The sequence below is a fragment of the Pteronotus mesoamericanus genome, unplaced genomic scaffold, assembly GCF_021234165.1.
Source record: "Pteronotus mesoamericanus isolate MK-2021 breed Mesoamerican mustached bat unplaced genomic scaffold, CSHL_Meso_final contig_64, whole genome shotgun sequence".
In the NCBI taxonomy this organism is placed as follows: Eukaryota; Metazoa; Chordata; class Mammalia; order Chiroptera; family Mormoopidae; genus Pteronotus; species Pteronotus mesoamericanus.
In genome coordinates, this window is record NW_026555224.1 from 3,362,759 (window position 1) to 3,383,275 (window position 20,517).

The following is a 20,517-nucleotide window of genomic DNA, read 5'->3' on the forward strand; positions in this document are numbered from 1 at the left end:
TGGGGAGAGGCAAGTCCATGTTATCTGGTGGAGGTGATCGGTAAGGCACTGATGATCAGTGTTTTCCCTGTACTGAATTCCTCTTCCAGGATTCTGCTCATCCCTAGTTCTTGAATTATGTCTGACTGTGCCTCTTCACCTGTCCCTTAAGTGTGGTGTTTTCCCTGGGTTTAGTCCTTAGGACCTTTCTAAGTACATCTGGGCATTTAACCTCTAGATGGGGCCTAGACCTCCATCTCAAACTTCCATCTTCATGCTGACATCAGATCCATGTTTCAAGTCGGCAGTGGATCTCCACATTTCGAGGCTCCACTGTTGCCTCAAACTCGAAATGTTTAGAATGGAACTTGGCCTCCTCCCGTTTCCACCTGCAGTTTCTTTTATTGGAAAGCATCTACCTGATCCTTCATGGATCTTTCATTCCTGCTCTACCCATTCCACTTTGTCTCTAGTCTTTATTTATAAATACCACCACATCTTGCTCTCCCCTGTGTTCACATTAGTCACCTGCCTCAGTTTTCTGAGCAGTGATACTTGACAGCACTAGAATTCTCTTAACAATCTGTGTAATTGATCCCCTGCTGAAAAATTCTGCATGGTTCTTAATGCCTGAAAAGCCTACGCAATCAAATTGAAGTTGTTTACAGTGCCCTCCTGTAACTGCTCGCCTTACCCACTGGCATCATCTGCCAAAAATAGAGCACACTTTCCACAGCCACAGGAAAGTTGGTCCCTTAAAAAAAAAAATATATATATATATATATATATATATATATATAGATTTGAGAGAAACGGAAACATCGACTTGTTCCACTTATTTGTTAGTTGATTCGTGTACGTGCCTTGACTGGGAATTGAACCCACACTTTGGTGTTTTGGGACAACATTAACCAACTGAGTTACCTGGGCAGGTAATTAACAAAGCTCTACCTGTCATTCATTTATTTATTTATTATGTTCAATTACAGTTGTCCCCATTCCCCCTGCCCATTACTCTCCCCTTCCCTACCCATCCCCCACCTCCAACATTCACTTCTCCCCATCCTTGTCTTTGTCCATGGGTCCTTTATACATGTTCCTTGGCTTGACCCTTCCCCTTCTTTCCCCATTATCCCCCTTTCCCACTTCCTTCTGGTCATTGTCAGTTTGTTCTTTATTTCCATGTCTCTGGTTCTGGTTTGCTCGCTGGTTGGTTTTGTTGATTAGGTTCCACTTACGGGTGAGATACATGTCATGTTTTGGTAATGTTTACCCTTTTCCCTTTGACCACACCTGGAGTTAACTCCTCCCTTTATTTTTTCAGTGAATGTAAAATGCTGCTTTATATGTGTGTCACTGAGAGTAAATGGGTGATGGAGATAGTAAATGAAAACAGGATAAATGACTTAAGAACTAAAGAACATGAGTGTTACCCATTAAAAAATAAGGTAAGTTGAGAGAATACGAAAGGTAGAAAGCAAAGGCGATATTCTGAAATGCAGAGTGCTGGACTACCACAGTGTTTACAAGTCACAGTTTTTTTTAATCCTCACTTGAGGATATGCTCGCATGATTTTAGAGCAAGAGGAAGGGGGAAAGAGACAAACATCGATGTGAGACACAAAGGTGGATTGGTTGTCTCCTGTGCACACCCTGAGCAGGGGCTGAACCCACAACCCAGATATGTGCCCTGGACCAGGAATTGAACCTGCAACCATTTTGGTGTACAGGATGACACTCCAACCAACTGAATCACCTGGCCTGGGCACAAGTCAAAATCTTTAAATATATTCCAATATAGAGGACACGCAGCCCAAAAATAGAAAATTCTGTCAACTAGGGGTGCTTTTTTTTAAACTAAGAAAAGGGTAGGATTGTGTCCTGGAATGCTAGCTATGGGTTTTTTTTTTGTTTGTTTTTAAGGTACAGTTTGAAGTTTCTGGAAAGAGGCGGAGCCAAGTTGGGACAAAACAGGGAGCATCCTCAGATAAGATCATATAGTTAAGATACACAACGTCATTGGGAATGAAAAAAATCCAGGCTTTTTGCTGCTCTTGTTCAAAACAATCCCAATTCTACCACGTTTATTTGGAGAAAGCTTGCATTAAGTGTGAGCATTTGCCCTGATTGCTGTGGCTCAGTGGGTTAGGCATCAACCCCCAAACTGAAAGGTCACCGATTCCATTCCTCGTCAAGGCACATGCCTGGGTTACTGGCCAGGTCCCCAGTTGGGGGCACACAAGAGGCAACTGATCAATGTTTCTCTTGCACATTGATGTTTCTCTTTTCCTCTAAAAATAAAAATCTCTTCAAAAAATTATAAGCATTCTGTTCTTTGATTTTTATTCTTGAGTACTTCATCTCACTTCTAGAGGTGGTTTTTAAAATTGATGCAGGCCTTCTTAAAGTTGAGGTCTTCTGAAGCCCCAACAGTTTATTTTACTTTTTTTAAGGACTTTATTTACTTTTAGAGAAGAGAAGGAGAAAGAGAGAGACATCGGTGGGTTTCCTCTTGTATGCAACTGGAGACCTGGCCCGCAACCCAGGCATGTGCCCTAACTGGGGATCAAACTGGTGACCCTCGGTTCGAAAGCTGACCCTCAATTCACTGAGCTATACCAGCCAGTGGCTCACATTTCATTTACTGTTTACTCTAGGCCTGGCTTCCTGCCAAACAGGAACAGGCTTGACTTGCTCATAGTATTTAAAGTTTTGGTGAGGTTCAAATTAATACTAAGACACAGTAAACACTGAAAGTTAAAATCATCTTGCACTTCTATAACAAGAAACTTAAAACCATTAAGAATGTTCTATTCACAGTAGCATTGAAATTAATACAATACTTTGGAATAAGTTTAACAAAAGTACAAGACATTTACAATGTACAACTACAAGATACTGCTGAAAGAAAGAAGATCTAAATTAGAGGTCTTCAACCAGGGGTGACAGTTGAAATAGGATACTTGACAATGTGTGTAGACATTTTTGGTTGTCACAACTTAACAGGAGAGTTGCTACTGGCCTCTAGTGGGTAGAGGCCGGGAATACAGCTAAATACCTACAACATGTAGAGCAGCCCTCTGCAACAAATTTTCTGGCCTTAAATGAGTCAATAGCACCAAGGTTGAAAATCCTGATCTTATTAAGTGGAGAGGCATTTCACATTCATGTATTGGAAGATGATATTGTCAAGATGCCAATTCTCAAATTGATCTATAAATCCAATGTAATTCCTATTCCAGCAGCCTTTTTTAATAGAAATTGATAAGCTGATCATACAATGGGCTGTATGTGGCAATGCAAAGGGTCTTGAGTAGCAAAATAATTAAAAAAAAAACAACCAGTGGGAATACTTGTATCAACTACAGTAATCAAAACAGTTCGGTATTGATACAGGAATAGACAAATAATAGAACAGAATTCAGAGTCCAGAAACCCTTACATTTATGTTACTTGATTTTTTACAAAGATCTAAAGGAAATTCAGTAGAGAAAAGTCTTTTCAACAAATGGCCCTGGGATAATTGTATGTCTGGCCACACACTCAAATGAACTTAAGACCTTTACCTCATACCATACCTCTACCCCCAAAATGAGCTCAAACTGGATCACAGACATAAATGTAACAGCTAAAATTTTTAAGCCTTCCGGGAGAAAATTAGGAAAAATTCATGATTTTGAGTTAGGTAAAGATTTTTCTTGCTTCTTGAATATCTTTAATTTTTTGGTTTTTAAAAAGTTACAGTTGACATACAATATTGGTTTCAGCGGTACAACATAGTGATTAGACATTATATAACTTAGGAAGTAATTGATGACTCCAATAAATCTAGTACCCACCTGGCACCATATGTAGTTAATTCCGTTTTACTTTACATCCCCATTTTGTGATTGCCAATTTGTACTTAATCCTTCACCTTTTTCACCCATCCCACCACCTCCCGTTAGGTACAACAAAAGTATGATCCATAAAGGGAAAAAGTAGTAATGGTCAAAAAAAAAATTATGCATCTCGACACCATTAAGAATGTGAAAAGACAATCTGCAGATTGGGAGAAAATATTTACAAACCATATCCAATAAAGGAATTATATATGGAATATGTAATGAATTTTAACAATCATATGAAAATAAGCAATTCCATTTTGAAGTTGGACAAAAGATTTGATTCAACATTTCACCAAAGATGTAAGAATGGCTAATAAGCACATGAAGAGATGTTCAGTATCATTTGTTATGAGGGAAATTCAAGTTATAGCAACAATAACAACATTTCATAACCAAAATATTGGTGAAGCTGTAGAGAAACTGGAACCCTCCAACATTATTTTATTGATTGTAATATAAAATGGTATAGGCACTCTGGATAAGTTTGGCAGTTTGTTAACTTTATCTTAAAATGTGTCAGTTAATACTCCTAGAACCCAAAAGTAATGAAAAGGCCCACACAAAAACATGTCTTGAGCGTTTATGGCAGCATTATTCATAAAAGTCAATGTCTATCAACTGGTGAATGGATAAAGTGTCATATCCACGCAGTGGAGTACTATTTAGCAACATGAACAAACTACTGATATATGGTGCAACATGGACCACCAAAACACCCTCAGTGAAAGGAGCCAAATGCAAAAGGCTACATAGTGGATGATTCCATCTATTTGAAATGTCCAGAAAGGTAAATTTATAAAGACAGCAAATTAGTGGTTTCTTAGGACTGGAGGTAGGAACAGAGGTTAAGTGCTAACGGTCAGCAAGGAGCATTTTGGCTAATGGAAATGTTCTTGTGGAGATGGCACAACTCTAAATTTACTAAAAAATCATTGAATTGTATACTTATCATGGGTGAATTTTTATGTCCTGTAAATTTATTATTCCATAAACCTGTTTTTAAAGCGTCAGCTGGTTGGGGAGGGAACAGTCATGTTAGAGGTATCTATCCGCTTTTGAGCAAGACCTAGAGCTTGATCAGTTTGCGCCTACAAAGCTAGTGTACCAGCTTTCCTAATTTGTGGATTTAGGTCTTCCAGAAATAGCAAAAGTGTTAACAGTTGTACACCAGGATTTTCGTTTTGTTTTGTTTGTTTCTGCCCTGGCTGGTGTGCCTCAGTGGTTAGATAGAGCGCCGGCCTGGGAACCGAAATGCCAATTTAGTTGATTCCCAGTCAGGGCACATGCCTGGGTTTCCGGCCAGGTCTCCAGTTAGAGGCAGCGGATCTCGCACGTGATGTTTCTCTCTCTCCCTCCCTCCCCCTCTCTCTAAAAATAAATCTTCAAAACAAATAAAACTTTGTTTCCTATGACAAAGGAGTCCCTCCCAGGTCGTGTCTCCTTTCCAGTGTTTTCGACTGGAGGAAGCAGTGAGTTGCAGACTGGGGAATTCTAGCGTGGAGTCTCAAGAAAAGACCAGGAGGTAAATGTAGCCAGAGTGATAGGATAGGAGTGTAAGAGTGCTGGGTAGAGGCCAAGCTACGCCTGTCCCTCTGTCTTCAGTGGAGTTCAGGGTCCTTGAGTTCAAATCTCCGCACTACCATTTCCTATTCTAGCTACCTAACCCGCTGCCATCCTAGCTCTGAACAGCCTGCCTGCTTCCGCCCTTCATCTTTAGGTGGAGGGTAGTAATAGTACTCTTCGGGATCTCCGGGAAGCTCAACAAGCGATCAAGCTGGTGGAAGGGGCGTTTCCTAGGCCTAGCTTCCGGGACTCCTCGGGCGCCGAGCCGGCCCTCGCCATGGTAACAGCTACCTACTTCCGGGATAAGTACAGCGCGCGGCGAGGGTCATTCCCAGGCAACGACCTCGGATTGGTGACGCGGGAGGTGTTCTGGAGAGGTGCTGCGTTGTCATAGGGCCGCCGGGGCTGTGGTGGACTTGGTCATGGACTACTCCAGGTTCCTGGCCGAGGACTTCGACGTGAAGGAGTGGATCAACGCGGCCTTCAGGGCCGGCCCCAAGGAGGCGGCGGCGGGGAAGGTGGACGGGCATGCGGCCACCTTGGTTATGAAGCTGCAGCTGTTTATCCAGGAGGTGAACCATGCCGTGGAGGGTGAGCGGCGGGGTACCGGGTGATGGGACCCGTGCTGGGCGGTGGGTGTCGGCGCCTCCCCCATCGGCCTCAACTGGCTGGCCGAACAGAGACTACAATCGTCTTTCAAGGGTAGTTTATGATAAAGAATAACACACACCAGCAGCCATTCCACGAACTCCTCGACGTGATTTTTTTTATTGTATTTTATTAAGCCATTGGATTTACAAATTACATTGTTCTCTCATTATGTTCTGTTTTCACAGAGAAACCCAGGATATTTTTCCAACACCGGTATTTGGAGTGACTCCTTGACTATTTTAATTTTTTATTCTATTACAGTTGTCCCAATGTTTCCCCCCTTTGTCCTCATCCGCCCAGCTCACCCTCTGCTTCCACAGTCAGTCCCCTCACTGTTGTCCATGTCCATGGGTCGTTCATGCATGTTCTTTGACTAGTTCTTCGGTGTGATTTTAATCCACTGCATGTTTGATCCGTACATCCTGCAGGCCAGTCTCCCTGCGAGGGTCGGTCAGGAAGACGAGGTCAGCAGGCTGTCCACTGGAATTGGGTCCAGTAAATAGACTTTTTAACAAAAGTTAGGGAGGAGGGACACTTACTTCATTTCAGATTCTTTATTGTACTTTGCGTCTTTTATTAAATATTGAGCATCTACTATGTGTGTGTCAAGAAATGGGCACTGGGAATGAAGAGTGCCCCCTTCTGGAGCTTTCTGCCTTGTGGGGAAGACGTGTATACAGTCCGATTACAGTGAGGTGTGTGGCTTTACTGGAACTGAAACGGGGAGATGTGGAGGCTGGAAGAGGATCCACTTCCTGTCGTGGAAGACTTCATAGGGCAAAGACGGGGGAGGGGGGTGGGGGGATGGTGTTAATAATAGCAAATATTTGAATCCCTGGTATGTCAGTCACTGTTTTAAGTTCTGTACATGTATTAATTAAGTGGTTCTCAGCCAGGGATGGTAGTGCTTGTTCTTTTCTCTGACATATTTGGAAATTGGTGGGGATTTTTTCAGTTGTTGAAATGGGGAGAATGTCAAGATGGACAGTGATGCTTAATGCCCACAATGAAGGGCATGTCCTGAACAATGATGAAATGCTCTGGTCAAAATGTTAATAGTGCCCCTTTATGGGCATGGTTATCTAATTTAAGCCACTTTGTAGTTGTAGAAACTGCGGCTGAGAGAAGTTAACTTGTCCAGTATCATGTTGCTAATGAATGAGGGAGTCTGGAATTGAAACCAGGTAACTGGTTGCAGAGACCAGGCTCTTACCCGATACATGTACTTTGCAGCTACTCCTAGCCAGTCCAGAGAAGGGTGAGAGGTTCAAACAGAGCTTTATTAGTAATATCAATAAATATTAGTCGTCACCATCATCATCATTATGACTATTAGAAGATCAAACTTTCCTGGGGGAAACTTCTGCTGGAGATAAGGCAGGAAAGTAAATTGGGATCAAACTGCAAGACCTTTTTGGCCATCAGGTTGGGTTTGGGTTTCATCCATCAGCTGGGAGAAACTTTTGGAGGTTTAAAGCTTTATATTTGTGGAAGTTGAGACAAGGGCCCAGGTGTACAGTGAAGAGAAGTCACTGCAGAGGTTCTAGCAGGAGAGGTTGAGGGCTCTCAGTTGGAGGATTGATTTGCTCATTTACTCAGTAAATATTCGATATTTATTGGGCACAGACTCTTTTCTCGGGTCTCAAGACACACTGTTGAACAAGGCCCAGTCTTAGGTTGGAGAGGTTGGTAGGAATCACTCAGGGATTTGAATGTCACATTAAAGATTTTGGATTTTATTTAAAATGAGTGTAATGTGAAGGCACTGGAGGATTTTTTAAGCAGAGGAGTGACATGGTTTGACGATGTCCCCATTCTGGAGGCTGTTGCTGAGGTTCAGAAGAGAGATGATAGTGGCTTCTAATGGGGTTATGGTGATGGAAATGGTGAGAAATGATTAGATTTAAGACATTTTTAGGGGGAAGAAAGGGGAGAACTTGCTGATGGGTTTGAATGAGGGCTGACAAGGGGAGAAAGTAAAGAATGAGGGCAGATTCTTGACCTAATAAGTAACTGTGGGTGGAGACGCCAGACAGTTATAGCGAGAGAATTTATAATGAACCTGCATTTATTCCCGGTCTGGATGCTACAATGAACATTTTACTATTCTTTCTTTATCACAAATCCATTTATATCCCTTGATCCATTTCATGTTTTGATGTACATTTCAAAATAAGTTGCAGACATTAGTACACTTCACCCCTGACCATGTCAGTGAGAACCCTAATTATTATAATTAGAATTCAATATTTGTTTACAGCTCTTGTTTTTTTTATTAGATAAAATTTACATAAAGTGAAATGCATGGATCTTATCTGATGAATTGATGAATTTTCACACGTGTATAACTAGTGTAACTCAGTCCTCCCTAAGATAGAGAACGTTACCACCACAAAAAAGTGTCCCTGTGCTTTGCAGTAAAGTCTGACCCTTTTGCTCCCAGAGGCAACCTGTGGAAGTGATAGTTTTAAAACGGATAAAAGAGTGGACTACATTTTGTGGGGATGTAGAGACAGAAAAGGGTACTCAGGAAACCAGTCAGTCCTGAAGGGTGATTCTGAGACTTAGCAGTTGGAGGCCAGGCCCGGGCCATCGCAACATGGTTAAAAGTCAGTGAAACCTCTATGCATTTAAGAAATCTTTGTGTGTTCTTTGTTTTCTTAGGCTTAGAACCTTACCTGGGGTCAGTGATGGAAACAGGTTATTTCAAGGCAGAGTTGGATGAACAGATTCCTGAAGTGCATCTTTAAGATGTGAAGGTCCATTCAGGCCACTGATGGAGCAGAAGATCTGGGCTTCTTTGGTTAATTCCTCATTAAAGGATTAAGAGGCTCTATGCCCTTAATCCTCCCTCCCCTTCCATATAACACATCTTGGTGTGCAAATGTGTTCAAACTTAATTTCACACTTCAGACATTAAAAAATGCAGATTCCTTGGTCTTACTTGATCTACCAGGCATACTAATAGGAATCTCTGGATGATGGCCTAGGGACCTTCATTTTAACTTCACTGCAGCTGGTTCTGGTGGTCTGCAGACTATATTTTGAAAAGACTGTAAGGCTTGGTTTCAGCTCTGAAATCTTGGGCAAGTTACCTAGCCTCTCTGAGCCTCAGTTTTCTTATCAGTAAGCATGCCCTGGCTGATGTGGCTCAGTGGATTGAGCGCCGACCTGTGAACTGAAAGCTCACCAGTTGAATTTCCGCTCAGCGCCCATGCCTGGGTTGCAGGCCACATCCCTAGTTGGGGGCATACAAGAGGGAACCATTGGATGTTTCTCTCACACATTGATGTTTCTCTTCTTTTTCTCTCTCTAAAAAGTAAATAAATAAAATCTTAAAAAAAAAAGAAAAGTGGCTGCTAATAATTGGCATGGACAGTAAGTGATATAATGTGTGTAAAGTACCTGCTGCATAACTGGCATTCACCGAATGCCGAAGTCCTTCATTCTGCTTCCTTGGAAAGGGTAGGGTGTTAAAATTGAACTCAGTGGTGGAAACAATTGATGTTGGGTCAGGTTGATGGTATGTTCCATGTGAAATCACATGGCCCTTACCCATCAGTTTGGGGAGGACATGGTCCTGGCAAAGGCCAGCTCCCCTTCCACCCTCTATTTCTCATAGGTTGGAGAAATGTGGTTAATACATAACTTTATTCCTGTCATCTGATTTATATTGTTCACTGGTGACTGGTCTGATTTTCACTTTCAGTGCCTATTTCTGTATTTGGATTCTTGCTACAGAAACAAGTCTCCAGGCCCTTCAGAACATGCCCAAAGTGCTCCGTGATGTGGAAGCCCTTAAACAGGAGGCATCTTTTCTGAAAGAGCAAATGATTCTTGTCAAAGAGGACATTAAAAAATTTGAACAGGACACATCCCAGTCAATGCAGGTATTTTGACTCCTGTCCTGAATGTTGACTTGTGGTTTTGGAAGATGTCCATTCTCAGTGAGGGAGGCCAGCCTTAACTAAGAATTCTGTCAAGCACTCAGATTACTCTTTTGCTTGGTTCTTTCAGCTTATACTAATCTCTGTTCAGCATCTGCTGGACATTTAACCTTGTGACTGTGTTGTAAAGGACACAGGAGCTCCTTAGAGATGGGAACATGCCACAATACTTAGGTGTCAAGTACTGATGGGAAGCAGAGAAAATGGAACAGCCACTTCGTTGGTTTTTGACCCCTTTCCCTTTTAGGTGTTGGTAGAAATCGACCAGGTGAAGTCCAGGATGCAGCTTGCAGCTGAGTCCCTTCAAGAAGCAGATAAGTGGAGCACGTTGAGTGCTGATATCGAGGAGACGTTCAAGACTCAAGTAGGTTTCTTGTTTAGGGGATGTTGTGAAATCTGTTCACTGGGAACTTGAGGTTTGGGGAAACTAATAAAATAGCCATTCACTCACAGCAGTAGGGGCAGGAAATGACCATGTCTAGAAACGTTCTGACATGGGGCAGGAAGAGCCTGAGAGTGCTCTCAGCATTTCCCCCCTCTTTAGTTTGTACCTTCTGCTTGATTGAAGCTTCTAGTCTCAGAGACTAAATACAGGAGATGCCCCAACAAAAAGGTAGAGAGAACAGTGTAAATGAGAGTAGGATGGAACGTGGGTAGAGGGGCCTTACACACCACAGAACTGTGTTGAGTTACTTAACCCCTCCTGGGCTACAGAGTGTGGAAAGTAGTGTACTTCTGAAACTTGCTTATCAGGATGAAATGAGATGATTTATAAACATTTTTTCCTTGTAAAACAAAATGAATTATTTATTACATCTTTTGCTATTTTTAAAAACTTGAAAGTTTTTTTTTTTAAGTTATAAATGTACACAGGAAAAACTTCAGTAAACAGGAATAAACAGCAAAAAAAATGTCTTTTTCATGAACCCGACACCCTAATTTCCTAATTTCTCTTCTCCTACAAACTCTGTTATCACCTTTATGCTTATCCTTCCAGATACACACACACACAGATGTATGTTTCCTGCCCATTTTTTTCCACAAGTGGGAGCACATTGTGAACACTGCTTTTTGTACCTTGTGTTTTTACTGAATCATCTATCAATTACTCTGTGTCAGGTGTCATTATCTTTACCTACAGCAGAGCCATACTCCTCCCTCTTCCATTTCAGAGCCCTGCAGGATGCCCAGAAATCCAATTGGTCTGGCTATATAGATGGAGGTTGCAAATCTTACGGAATTCCTCGTACATGTGTATGAGAGAGAATGGATTTAAGTATGGTTTAATAGTTTAAAAGGTTCTGAGTTTAATAGTAGTGAACTACCACTGTTAATTAGTTAAAAGTTATAAATCTTGTTTTTCTCCTCCCCCAACCCTGCTCTTCAGAACTGCCTGCCCACAGCACCACACGCATCCATCTGTACTGCCCCAGGTTCTTCAGATCTGCCCCGAGCCGCTCCTGCTCCCCACATGCTCTTCCTTTTGGCCTCCCTGTCTTGCTTAATGGTGTCATTTTCCACTCAAAGTGTCCAGGCCAGAGCCTCAAAAGTCCTTAACTGTTCCTCCTTTCCCATCTCTCCCCTATTTGTCTTCAGTTATTTGTCCTTTTCATTCTTCTGCCACCACTGTGAATCATGCTTCCCAGTTGTTTTACTGCTAGACCATTGCCACCACCGTCCATGGGTCTTGCTGCCAGGTCCTTCCCACATTCCACTTTATCCTCCACATGGGACCAGGGAGATATTCTAGAGCACAGACTGGCACATGTCATTTCCCTGTTCTTTGCCATCCCATTTTAACCTTTAGCGATTCCCCATTTTCTACCAGCAAAAAATGTCTTTCTGGTAATGCTGACACCACTAATTTCCTAATTTCTCTGTTATCATCTTTATACCTATCCTACTCTCTCTCTCTCTCTCTCTCTCTCTCTCTCTTACTTTCCTGCCGATTATGCACACTTATAGGCATAACCTCTTTCACAGAGTGGTATGTGTGGCTTTTTCTGTGGCCACCCCCTCCATATGAATTCTACAGTGTGACTGCTCTGGACTGTTAATACCCTTTATGTCTTCCTTCTCTGCCTGAACTGTCCCTCCTCTCTTTTCTTAGAGACAGCAAACCTCTACTCATCCCTTAAAGTCCAGCTGAAGTATCACCTCCTTTCTTATTCTCCCTTTTAGCTCTTCACCTCTCACATGCAACATTGATTGCTCCCTCACCTGTACTTCTTTAACACTGAGTCATGCTTCTTAAATTGTATTGCAGTTGTCTGTCACAGTACTCTGTGAACTTCAGGACAGCAATGTGACCTTACTCATCTTTGAACACCTAATATAGTGTCTGACACATCATAGATGTGTTGAATAATGAAGTGAAATGCAGTTAGTTATTACACTCTTAATTCTTTTGTAAGCATAGCATTTATTTTTCTAGTTATAAACATAACCTATGTGTACCTTGAGAGATTTGGAAAATTTAGAAAAATACATGGAAGAAAACAAAATGACTCTCATTCTTATCCCCTAGTAATATGTTTTTTGTCTATTAGGTATTTTTCTGTATATTTGTATGTATTTGTACTCAATGTATTTTGTACATATGCATATATTATAGGTAATATATATTTATTTTCTAGTGTCTATACTGTTTTTTATTCTATTTCAGTTAATAGCAAGTGGTATTTTGCTGTGTAATTAATACTTTTAAGAATATTTTTTGTGACTGTATAGTATTCCACCTGCCATTATGAGTAACCCATAATTTGTATTTTATTTATTATGGAAGATTGAGGTTGCTTCCAGGTTTTGTTATTACAACACTAAAGTTACACTAATTAATTATAATACATTAATATCTTTGTGTCCTCTGATTATTTCCTTAGACAGATTTCTAAAAGAGGGAGTACCAGGTCAAAGGATGTGAATATTTTTAAGACTCTTGAAGCATGGTACTAAATTGCCTTCCAGAAAGACAATATAAATTTATGGTCCCTGACAGATTTTTTTTTCCCCCCAACCTCACCAACAATAGTTGTTATAATTTTTAAAAACTCTTTCTAATTGGTTAGGAAAATGGCACTTTCTCATTTCAGTTTGCATTTATTTGAGTACTAATAACAGTAAACACATCTTTATCGGCCATTTTCTTATTTTATGCTTTTTCATGTATTTTGTCCCTTATTGACTGAAGTAGCAGGGATGTTGTAAAACGAGTATCTTCTGTGGTGGTCTTTTTGTAGGATATAGCTGTGATTTCTGCCAAGCTAACAGGCATGCAAAACAGCTTAATGATGCTCATTGACACACCAGACTACTCAGAAAAATGTGTGCACCTGGAGGCCTTGAAAAACAGGTTGGAGGCCTTGGCTAGCCCCCAGATCGTGGCGGCGTTCACCTCGCAGTCTGTAGGTGAGTGCTGGCCGTTTCTTACCTCTGTGTAACGCTATGTCAGAGATAAGGCTTTCTGAGTCTTCAACCTTTACAGTGTCTCAATGTTGATTAAATTATGTATATGGGAAGTAAATTGTAACTTTATGGTGGTTGCCTTTTTTTCAGCATTTTACATGAAAGATTTCAAAATGCCAAGAAGTTGAAATAAGTGTACAACAAACACACCATCTAGATCCTAGCATTAGCATTTTGCCACCTTTGCTTTGTCACATACCTGCCCATTTGGCCAGCTCTTGAGATGCATCATCTTATTTTTTGGTGCATTTCCAAGTAAGTTATGGACATCTGTGTGCTTCACTCCTAAACACTTCAAATTCATATTCACATCAGTAACTTGAATTCAGTAGTGGTTTGTGATTTTTTTCTTTTTAGGGGAATAAAATTTACATGTAGAGAAATGAACAAATCTTTTCTTTTTAAAAAAGATTTTATTTATTTCCTTTTAGAGAGAGGGGGAGGGGGGGTGAAAGAGAGGGAGAGAATATCAATGCGTGAGAGGTACATTGATCAGTAGCCTCTCACATGCCCCCAACTGGGGACCTGACCAGCAACCCAGGCATGTGCCCTGACTGGGAATCACACCAGTGACCTTTCAGTTCTCAGGCCAGTGTTCAGTCTCCTGAGCCACACCAGCCAGGGCAAGAGATGAACAAATCTTAAGTGTACCACTTGATGAGTTGTGACGCTTGTTAAGAACATTATGTTGGAATGTTGTTTTCCAGTGATATTTCAACATGTTTATCTAACTCCCTTTCCCTTTTACCCTCACAATGATTGGTTAACCAGGAGGAAGCAACAGAAAAGCTGGCTTCTTACCTTCACAACTGTTTATATTGGACAGAACATTAACTGTATCACTGCTCCTGCTTTCTTGACTTGAAAGCCCTTATCCTGTGGGTTTAATTGTCCTGAGCTTGTTTCATTGAGGCTCTCCAACAGCTATCATCAGGAAACTCCATTTATTTATCCATTTATACTCTGCTGTTTCCATTTACACTCTGCTGTTTCTCATTGTCAACAACAGTTAATGTTTCTTGCTCCCTCCTTTCTGAAATGCTTTCATCACTTGGCTCCTGACAGGTAGTATAGATTTTGTTTATGTGATGGTACATTTCTGATGATGAAATTAAGTCACGAGAAGACTGCTACCTTAGGAGTTCTGTATGATGTCTTAAATTTGTTTTAGGATGGTTATGTGTGCAGAGACTAGGCTTCATTAATTGTTATTTTTTGAAATCTATAGCTAGTTATTAATATGAATATGCAGAACTGCGTACATACCTATAAACTCTTATACATATACACACTGTAAAATTTTGTTATACTGAGTTTCACCATATAATTTATCATCAATCTGGGACACTTTTTGAGAGGAAAGTGGTGCTTTTAATAATGAAGCTGGGACAATAAGTGTAAACCAAGGCTGTCCTGGGCCAGTTGGGACATATAGTCATCTCTGTTCCCATATAGGACCCTTGGAGAATGATCGTCTGGCTAGTTGAGTTTTCAGGGTGGGTGAGAGCAGCTTAATATCCTCCTTGTGCCAATCAGTAATGCTGCTCTCCCTCTGAAGATGATTTCTTTGCACTCCATTTCTCTTGGTAGTTTGGGCCTGGAAACGTGTGGTCTCCTATGCCCTGGTAGGAAAGCCAAAATGGAATACACAGCCAGCACTTGATACTACTGTGTTAGATAATTAAAAAAAAAAAATTGTTGTTGAATTTTTTTCTTTTTTCTTTTTTCTAAAAAAGATTTTATTTTTTTATTTTTAGATGAGGAGAAGGGAGGGAGAAAGAGAGAAAGAGAAACATGAATTGTTGGTTGTCTCTCCTGCATCCCCCACTGGGTTCCTGGCCCACAACCCAGACATACACCCTGACTGGGGATCAAACTAGTGACCTTTTGGTTCTCAGGCCAGTGCTCTCAATCCACTGAGTCATACCATCCAGGGCTGTTGTCAAGTTTTATTAAATGCCTTTTCAGCATTTATCAAGATTGAATGTATTATTTTTATTTTCTCTGACCTAGTAATATGGTAAGTCATATTAATAGCATTTCTAAGGTTGCAATTTATGAAGCCCCACCTCTCCATGGTGTGTGTGCATGTGTTAATGTCCTACTGGATATTTGCTGATGTCATACTTAGAATTTTTTCATTAAGATCCCATTAGTGAATATCTTTGTCAGGTTGTAGGACCAAGATTCTGTTGGTTTCATGAAAACAATTGAGAAGCCTTCATTCATTCTTACTCTCTATTGGGTGGTTTTTTAAAATTTATTTTATTTTTAAGTTCCTTTCATTGATTATGCTTTTACAGTTGTCCCATTCATTTTTTTTCTACCCTTTATCCCCCTCTGCCTGGTTACCCCCATTACCTACAGCATTCACCCCTGCTTAGTTCATGTCCATGGGTTGTGCATATACATTTTTTGGCTTCTCCATTTCCTGTACTATTCTTAACCTCCTCCTATTTTGTATCTACCAGTTATACTTCTTATTCCCTGTATCTTTTACCCCTTTCACAGCCTATTTCCTGACCACCTCCCTCCCGTCCCTGCCACCCGCTGATCTTCCTCCATGTGATCTCCATTTCTGTGATTCTTTTCCTGTTCTAGTTGTTTGCTTAGTTTGTTTTTGTTTTTAGGTTCAGTGGTTGATAGTTGTGAGTTTGTTGTCATTTTATTGTTCCTAGTTTTGATCTTCTTTTTCTTAGGTAAGTCCCTTTAACATTTCATACAATAAGGGCTTGGTGATGATGAACTCCTTTAACTTGACCTTATCTGGGAAGCACTTTATCTGCCCGTCCATTGTGAATGATAGCTCTGCTGGATAAAGTAATCTTGGATGTAGGGCCTTGCTTTTCATGACTTTGAATACTTCTTTCCAGCCCCTTCTTGCCTGCAAGGTTTCTTTTGAGAAATCAGCTGATAGTCTTATGGGAACTCCCTTGTAGGTAACACCCTCCTTTTCTCTTGCTGCTTTTAAGATTCTCTCCTTATCTTTAATCTTGAGTAATTTAAATGTGTCTTGGAGTGTTCCTCTTTGGGTCCAACTTTTTTGGGACTCTCTGAGCTTCCTGGACTCGCATGTGTATTTCCTTTTCCAGATTGGGGAAGTTTTCCTTCATTATTTGTTCAAATAAGGTTTCAATTTCTTGCTCTTCTTCCTCTTCGTCTGGCACCCCTGTGATCTGGATGTTGGAACGTTTAAAGTTGTCCTGGAGGTTCCTCACCCTCTCCTCATTTTTTCGAATTCTTGTTTCCTCATTCTCTTCTGGTTGAATGTTTATTTCTTCCTTCTGTTTCAAATCAGTGATTTGAGTCCTGGTTTCCTTCCCTTCACTGATGTTTCCCTATATATTTTTCTTTATTTCAGTTTGTATAGGCTTTACTCCTTCCTTTATTTTGTGACCGTACTCAAACATTTCTGTGAGCATCCAGATTACCAGTGTTTTGAACTCTGCATCTGATAGGTTGGCCCTCTCCTTGTCACTTAGTTCTTTTTCTGGAGTTTTGATCTATTCTTTATTGGGCCATATTTCTTTGTCTTGGCTTACCTGTTATGTTGTAATGGACAGAGCAACCCACCTCGCTGTGTTGTGGCGCTGTATGTGCGGGAGGTGTCAGAAAGGGAACAATGCCGATTGCTTGGCTCTCACCCTGCTTTGAAGAGACTGGAATTTTCTCCCACCACTGCAACCCCTACAGGTTTTTACAGTCAAAGGTTCTAGGCTTTATTTTCCTTGCACGGGAACCCTGGGCTACCCAGTCTGTCTCGCTCCCCAGTTGTTCCCCTGGTTTATCTGCACCCAAATGTGGGACTGTCAGGTCTGCCAGCTGCTGCCTTGCTGTGTGTCCTCTTCATCCTGGCTGCCCATCTCTGCCCCTCCTACCAGTCTGGATGAATGCTGCTTCTTTAACTCCTTAGTTGTTGGACTCCCATAGAGTTCAATTTTCTGACAGTTCGTGTTGTTTTTTGTTTTTAAATCAGTTTCCTTCTTTTGGTTGTGCAAGGAAGCCAAGTGTATCTACCTACTCTTCCACCTTGGTCAGAGCTCCTCTATTGGGGTTTAAATAGCATTTTTTATCCATATTGCAATGGCTCCATTGAGTGCTTTTTGTCTGCGGGTCTACTGGGGTATGAATATTACAACTTCTTTTTTTCATATGCCAGTACTGCCCTTCTTTGATTATTTTAGCTTTGTAGTAAGTTTTGAAATCATGAAGTGTGAGTACACTAGTGTTGATAAGCAATTGGGTACCCACTGATACCATGTGGAAACAGGCCCTCTTCCCACTTCTTTCCCAGACCTCCCTTTGCTTCCTGTTTTCCTTCTTTCCATCATACAATACTCCATGTTTACATTGAGAGTACTCCCAGCATTTCCATTCCTCTTGAGCCAAAATGATTGACTCTCTGATTGGCATTACTTGATGTTTGTAGTACAGATATTTTTGTGGCTTTAACATAGATGAAATGGTGTTTTGTTTTTCTGTTGATGCTTAGTTTTGGTGAGTATCAGGAAGAATCCACCCGCCCCTGAAAAAAAGTAATGTGCTTTTAATCAACCATCTCTCCTGGAAGGTCAAGGGGCTTTCTTCTTCTTTTTTTATCCTCATACAACATCATTTTTTCATTGCTTTTTGAGAGAGAGAGGAAAGGGGAGAGAGAGAGAAACATTGATGCGACAGAGAAGCATTGATTGGTTGCCTCCCATATACCCTGGCTCCTGGACTGGCGACCCAACCAGCAACCTAGGCATGTGCCCTGACAGGGAATCAAACCCATTACCCTTCAGGACGATGCTCCAACCAACTGGGCCACACAAGTCAGGGCCCAAGGTGCTTCTTTATCTAACAGTTTTTAAAGTGAAAGCTGTGATAAATGCGTACACCCCCAACACATTACCCTTTTCTATCTCTCTCTTTCAGAGTGATAATCTCTAAGTATATATGCCTACTTCATTTTATATAGCCAGTGAATTCAGTTGATCAGTTGAAGCAACTTTCTGTGGTATAAGTTTACTTGTAGCAGAAAGATGCATTTATTTAAGTAGTCTTATGGAAATAATAAGCATTTTAAAGGGAAATAGTCATTTTCTAACTCATGGATTCCTGCCCATTAAAGTGAGATCTACAGGCAGATCTCCCAAGTTTAGCTGGATTGTCTCTGCAGTGGTTGCTATTACAGATTTTCATTCTCAGCTGTTTATTGGGCTTCCCAGAGATGAAGGGGGACAAAGCAGATATAAAACGTTGGGCACCTGTCTACTCAGGATTTTTTCCTTCTTTTTCATAGAATTCTAAGATTCTGTGCTTTGGCCAGAAGGGGGCAGATGAGAGGTGGTAGTGTTGCTGCATGTTCAGGGCCAGCAGGGACAGCCCTCTGGTTTTTCTGCACTCATCCTGGAATCTGGTGCTTTGTTTAGTCATTTCCTCTGCCCTTAGGGAAGCATGTCAGAAATTACTTGATAGTAGACCCATGAGTTGGCTCTTAGAGTCCATTGCTATGTATAGAATGCTGATGTTTACCAAGTGATTTACTTTTTCCTTAAGCTACCAAATCTAGGAGTTGAGTTTGTGTTTTTTATAATTCCCATGTTGTATGATCACAGTAAGAATTTTCAAAGGGATAGCAGATAACTATTGTTTCAAATTATGAATGATGTCAGGAACAGTAGGGAATGTAAAGATTAGTAAGGTAAGGTTTCTGCCCATCAAGACAGCTTAACTGAAGGTGAGGCTGGAAGAGAACAGTGCACAAATAGTTACAGAATGGAATGTGAAAGTTGCCTAAGCTGCCCTGAGATGAAGAAAAGGAAGAAGGAAAACTGAGAACGTTTTTAGACAAAAGCTAGTATCTGTGCAGAACTGTGAAAGAGAGATGACTTTAAAAATGTTTAAAAATTGTTTCTGATTGTAAAAGTAATGCATATACAGGCTACTGAGAATTTGAAACATATAGAAAAGAAAATGATTTAGCAGCAAAATCACCACCCAGAGATGACTATCAAGTATTTTCTTCCATTTTTTTCCCTTTGTATACATAAACCTTTTTAAAAAAGAATTTTTTTTTTTAAAATTCATAAGAGAGGGGAAGAGGGGGAGACAGAGAGGGGTAGAGAAACATTGTTGTGAGAAAGAAGCATTGATCAGCTGCCTCTTCTATGCGCCCTGACCTGGGTACTGAACCTGCAACCCAGGCATGTGCCCCAAACAGTAATTGAACTAGCAGCCTTTTACTTTGTGGGACAGTGCACAACCAACTGAACAACACTGGTCATGGCCCCTTTGTATACATATATCTTTCAAGGAAAGTATATTCAGTGAGTATATACAAATCCCCCTCCCCCCGCCCCAGTTAGCAATAGAATATGAGCATTTTCTCCTGGGTGTAAGACTTTGATAGGTGAGGACAAGCATTTGGGAGAGGGAACAACATAGGTTTGATTGGTACAGAAGTGGGAAAACTCAGGGTCTGTTTTGGGGAATAATAATGAAACCCATTTTAGTGGAGTGAATGTTAGGAAGTGGTCAGTAATGAGGCTGGAAAAGAAGGTTGAGGACAGAGCATAGTTTGAACAGAGCTTCTTTTCAGGGAACAGTTTCATCTCTGCTAACAATTTATTAGTAAGTTTCCTGAGGAACTTACTAATGGCCTGAGGAACTTACTGTGGCTGGGTGGAAGCAGTGTCGACTTTGGAGACTGGGCAGATCAAGCTTTCAATTTCTGGGTTGCTGCATATGAACAATGAAACCTCAGTTTCCCCTCAGTAGAACGAAAGTATGGAGTAGGACCATACTGTTCTTGGGGGATTAAATGAGACAGCAGGAATACAGCTCCTGGTCCAGAGGAAGTGTTCAGGGAACATTCTTTCTCTTGGGCCTTCTGTTTTGAGACTCTCTAGCTCTTACAGTAGTAGCCCAAGGGAACAATTCCTGTGAGGCCAGTAACGAAATTCTGGAGGTTCTGTTTGAGTAAGAGCTACATCATTTCTAAAAGGCCTGTAACTCAGCAGATTTACCTAAACTACCAATTG

General features: G+C 41.0%; 1 protein-coding gene across 1 annotated transcript in view; it reads left to right on the top strand.

Moving 5' to 3' along the window:
* Nucleotides 1-5,741: 5,741 nt before the first annotated feature.
* COG7 (component of oligomeric golgi complex 7) overlaps nucleotides 5,742-20,517 on the top strand; it is a 77,574-nt gene continuing 62,798 nt past the window's right edge. Inside the window, exons 1-4 of the mRNA XM_054580901.1 lie at nucleotides 5,742-6,020; nucleotides 9,822-9,970; nucleotides 10,275-10,391; nucleotides 13,267-13,435. Of these exons, the coding sequence (XP_054436876.1) occupies nucleotides 5,852-6,020; nucleotides 9,822-9,970; nucleotides 10,275-10,391; nucleotides 13,267-13,435 (604 nt within the window). The 5' untranslated portion in view covers nucleotides 5,742-5,851. The remainder of the gene's footprint in view (nucleotides 6,021-9,821; nucleotides 9,971-10,274; nucleotides 10,392-13,266; nucleotides 13,436-20,517) is intronic.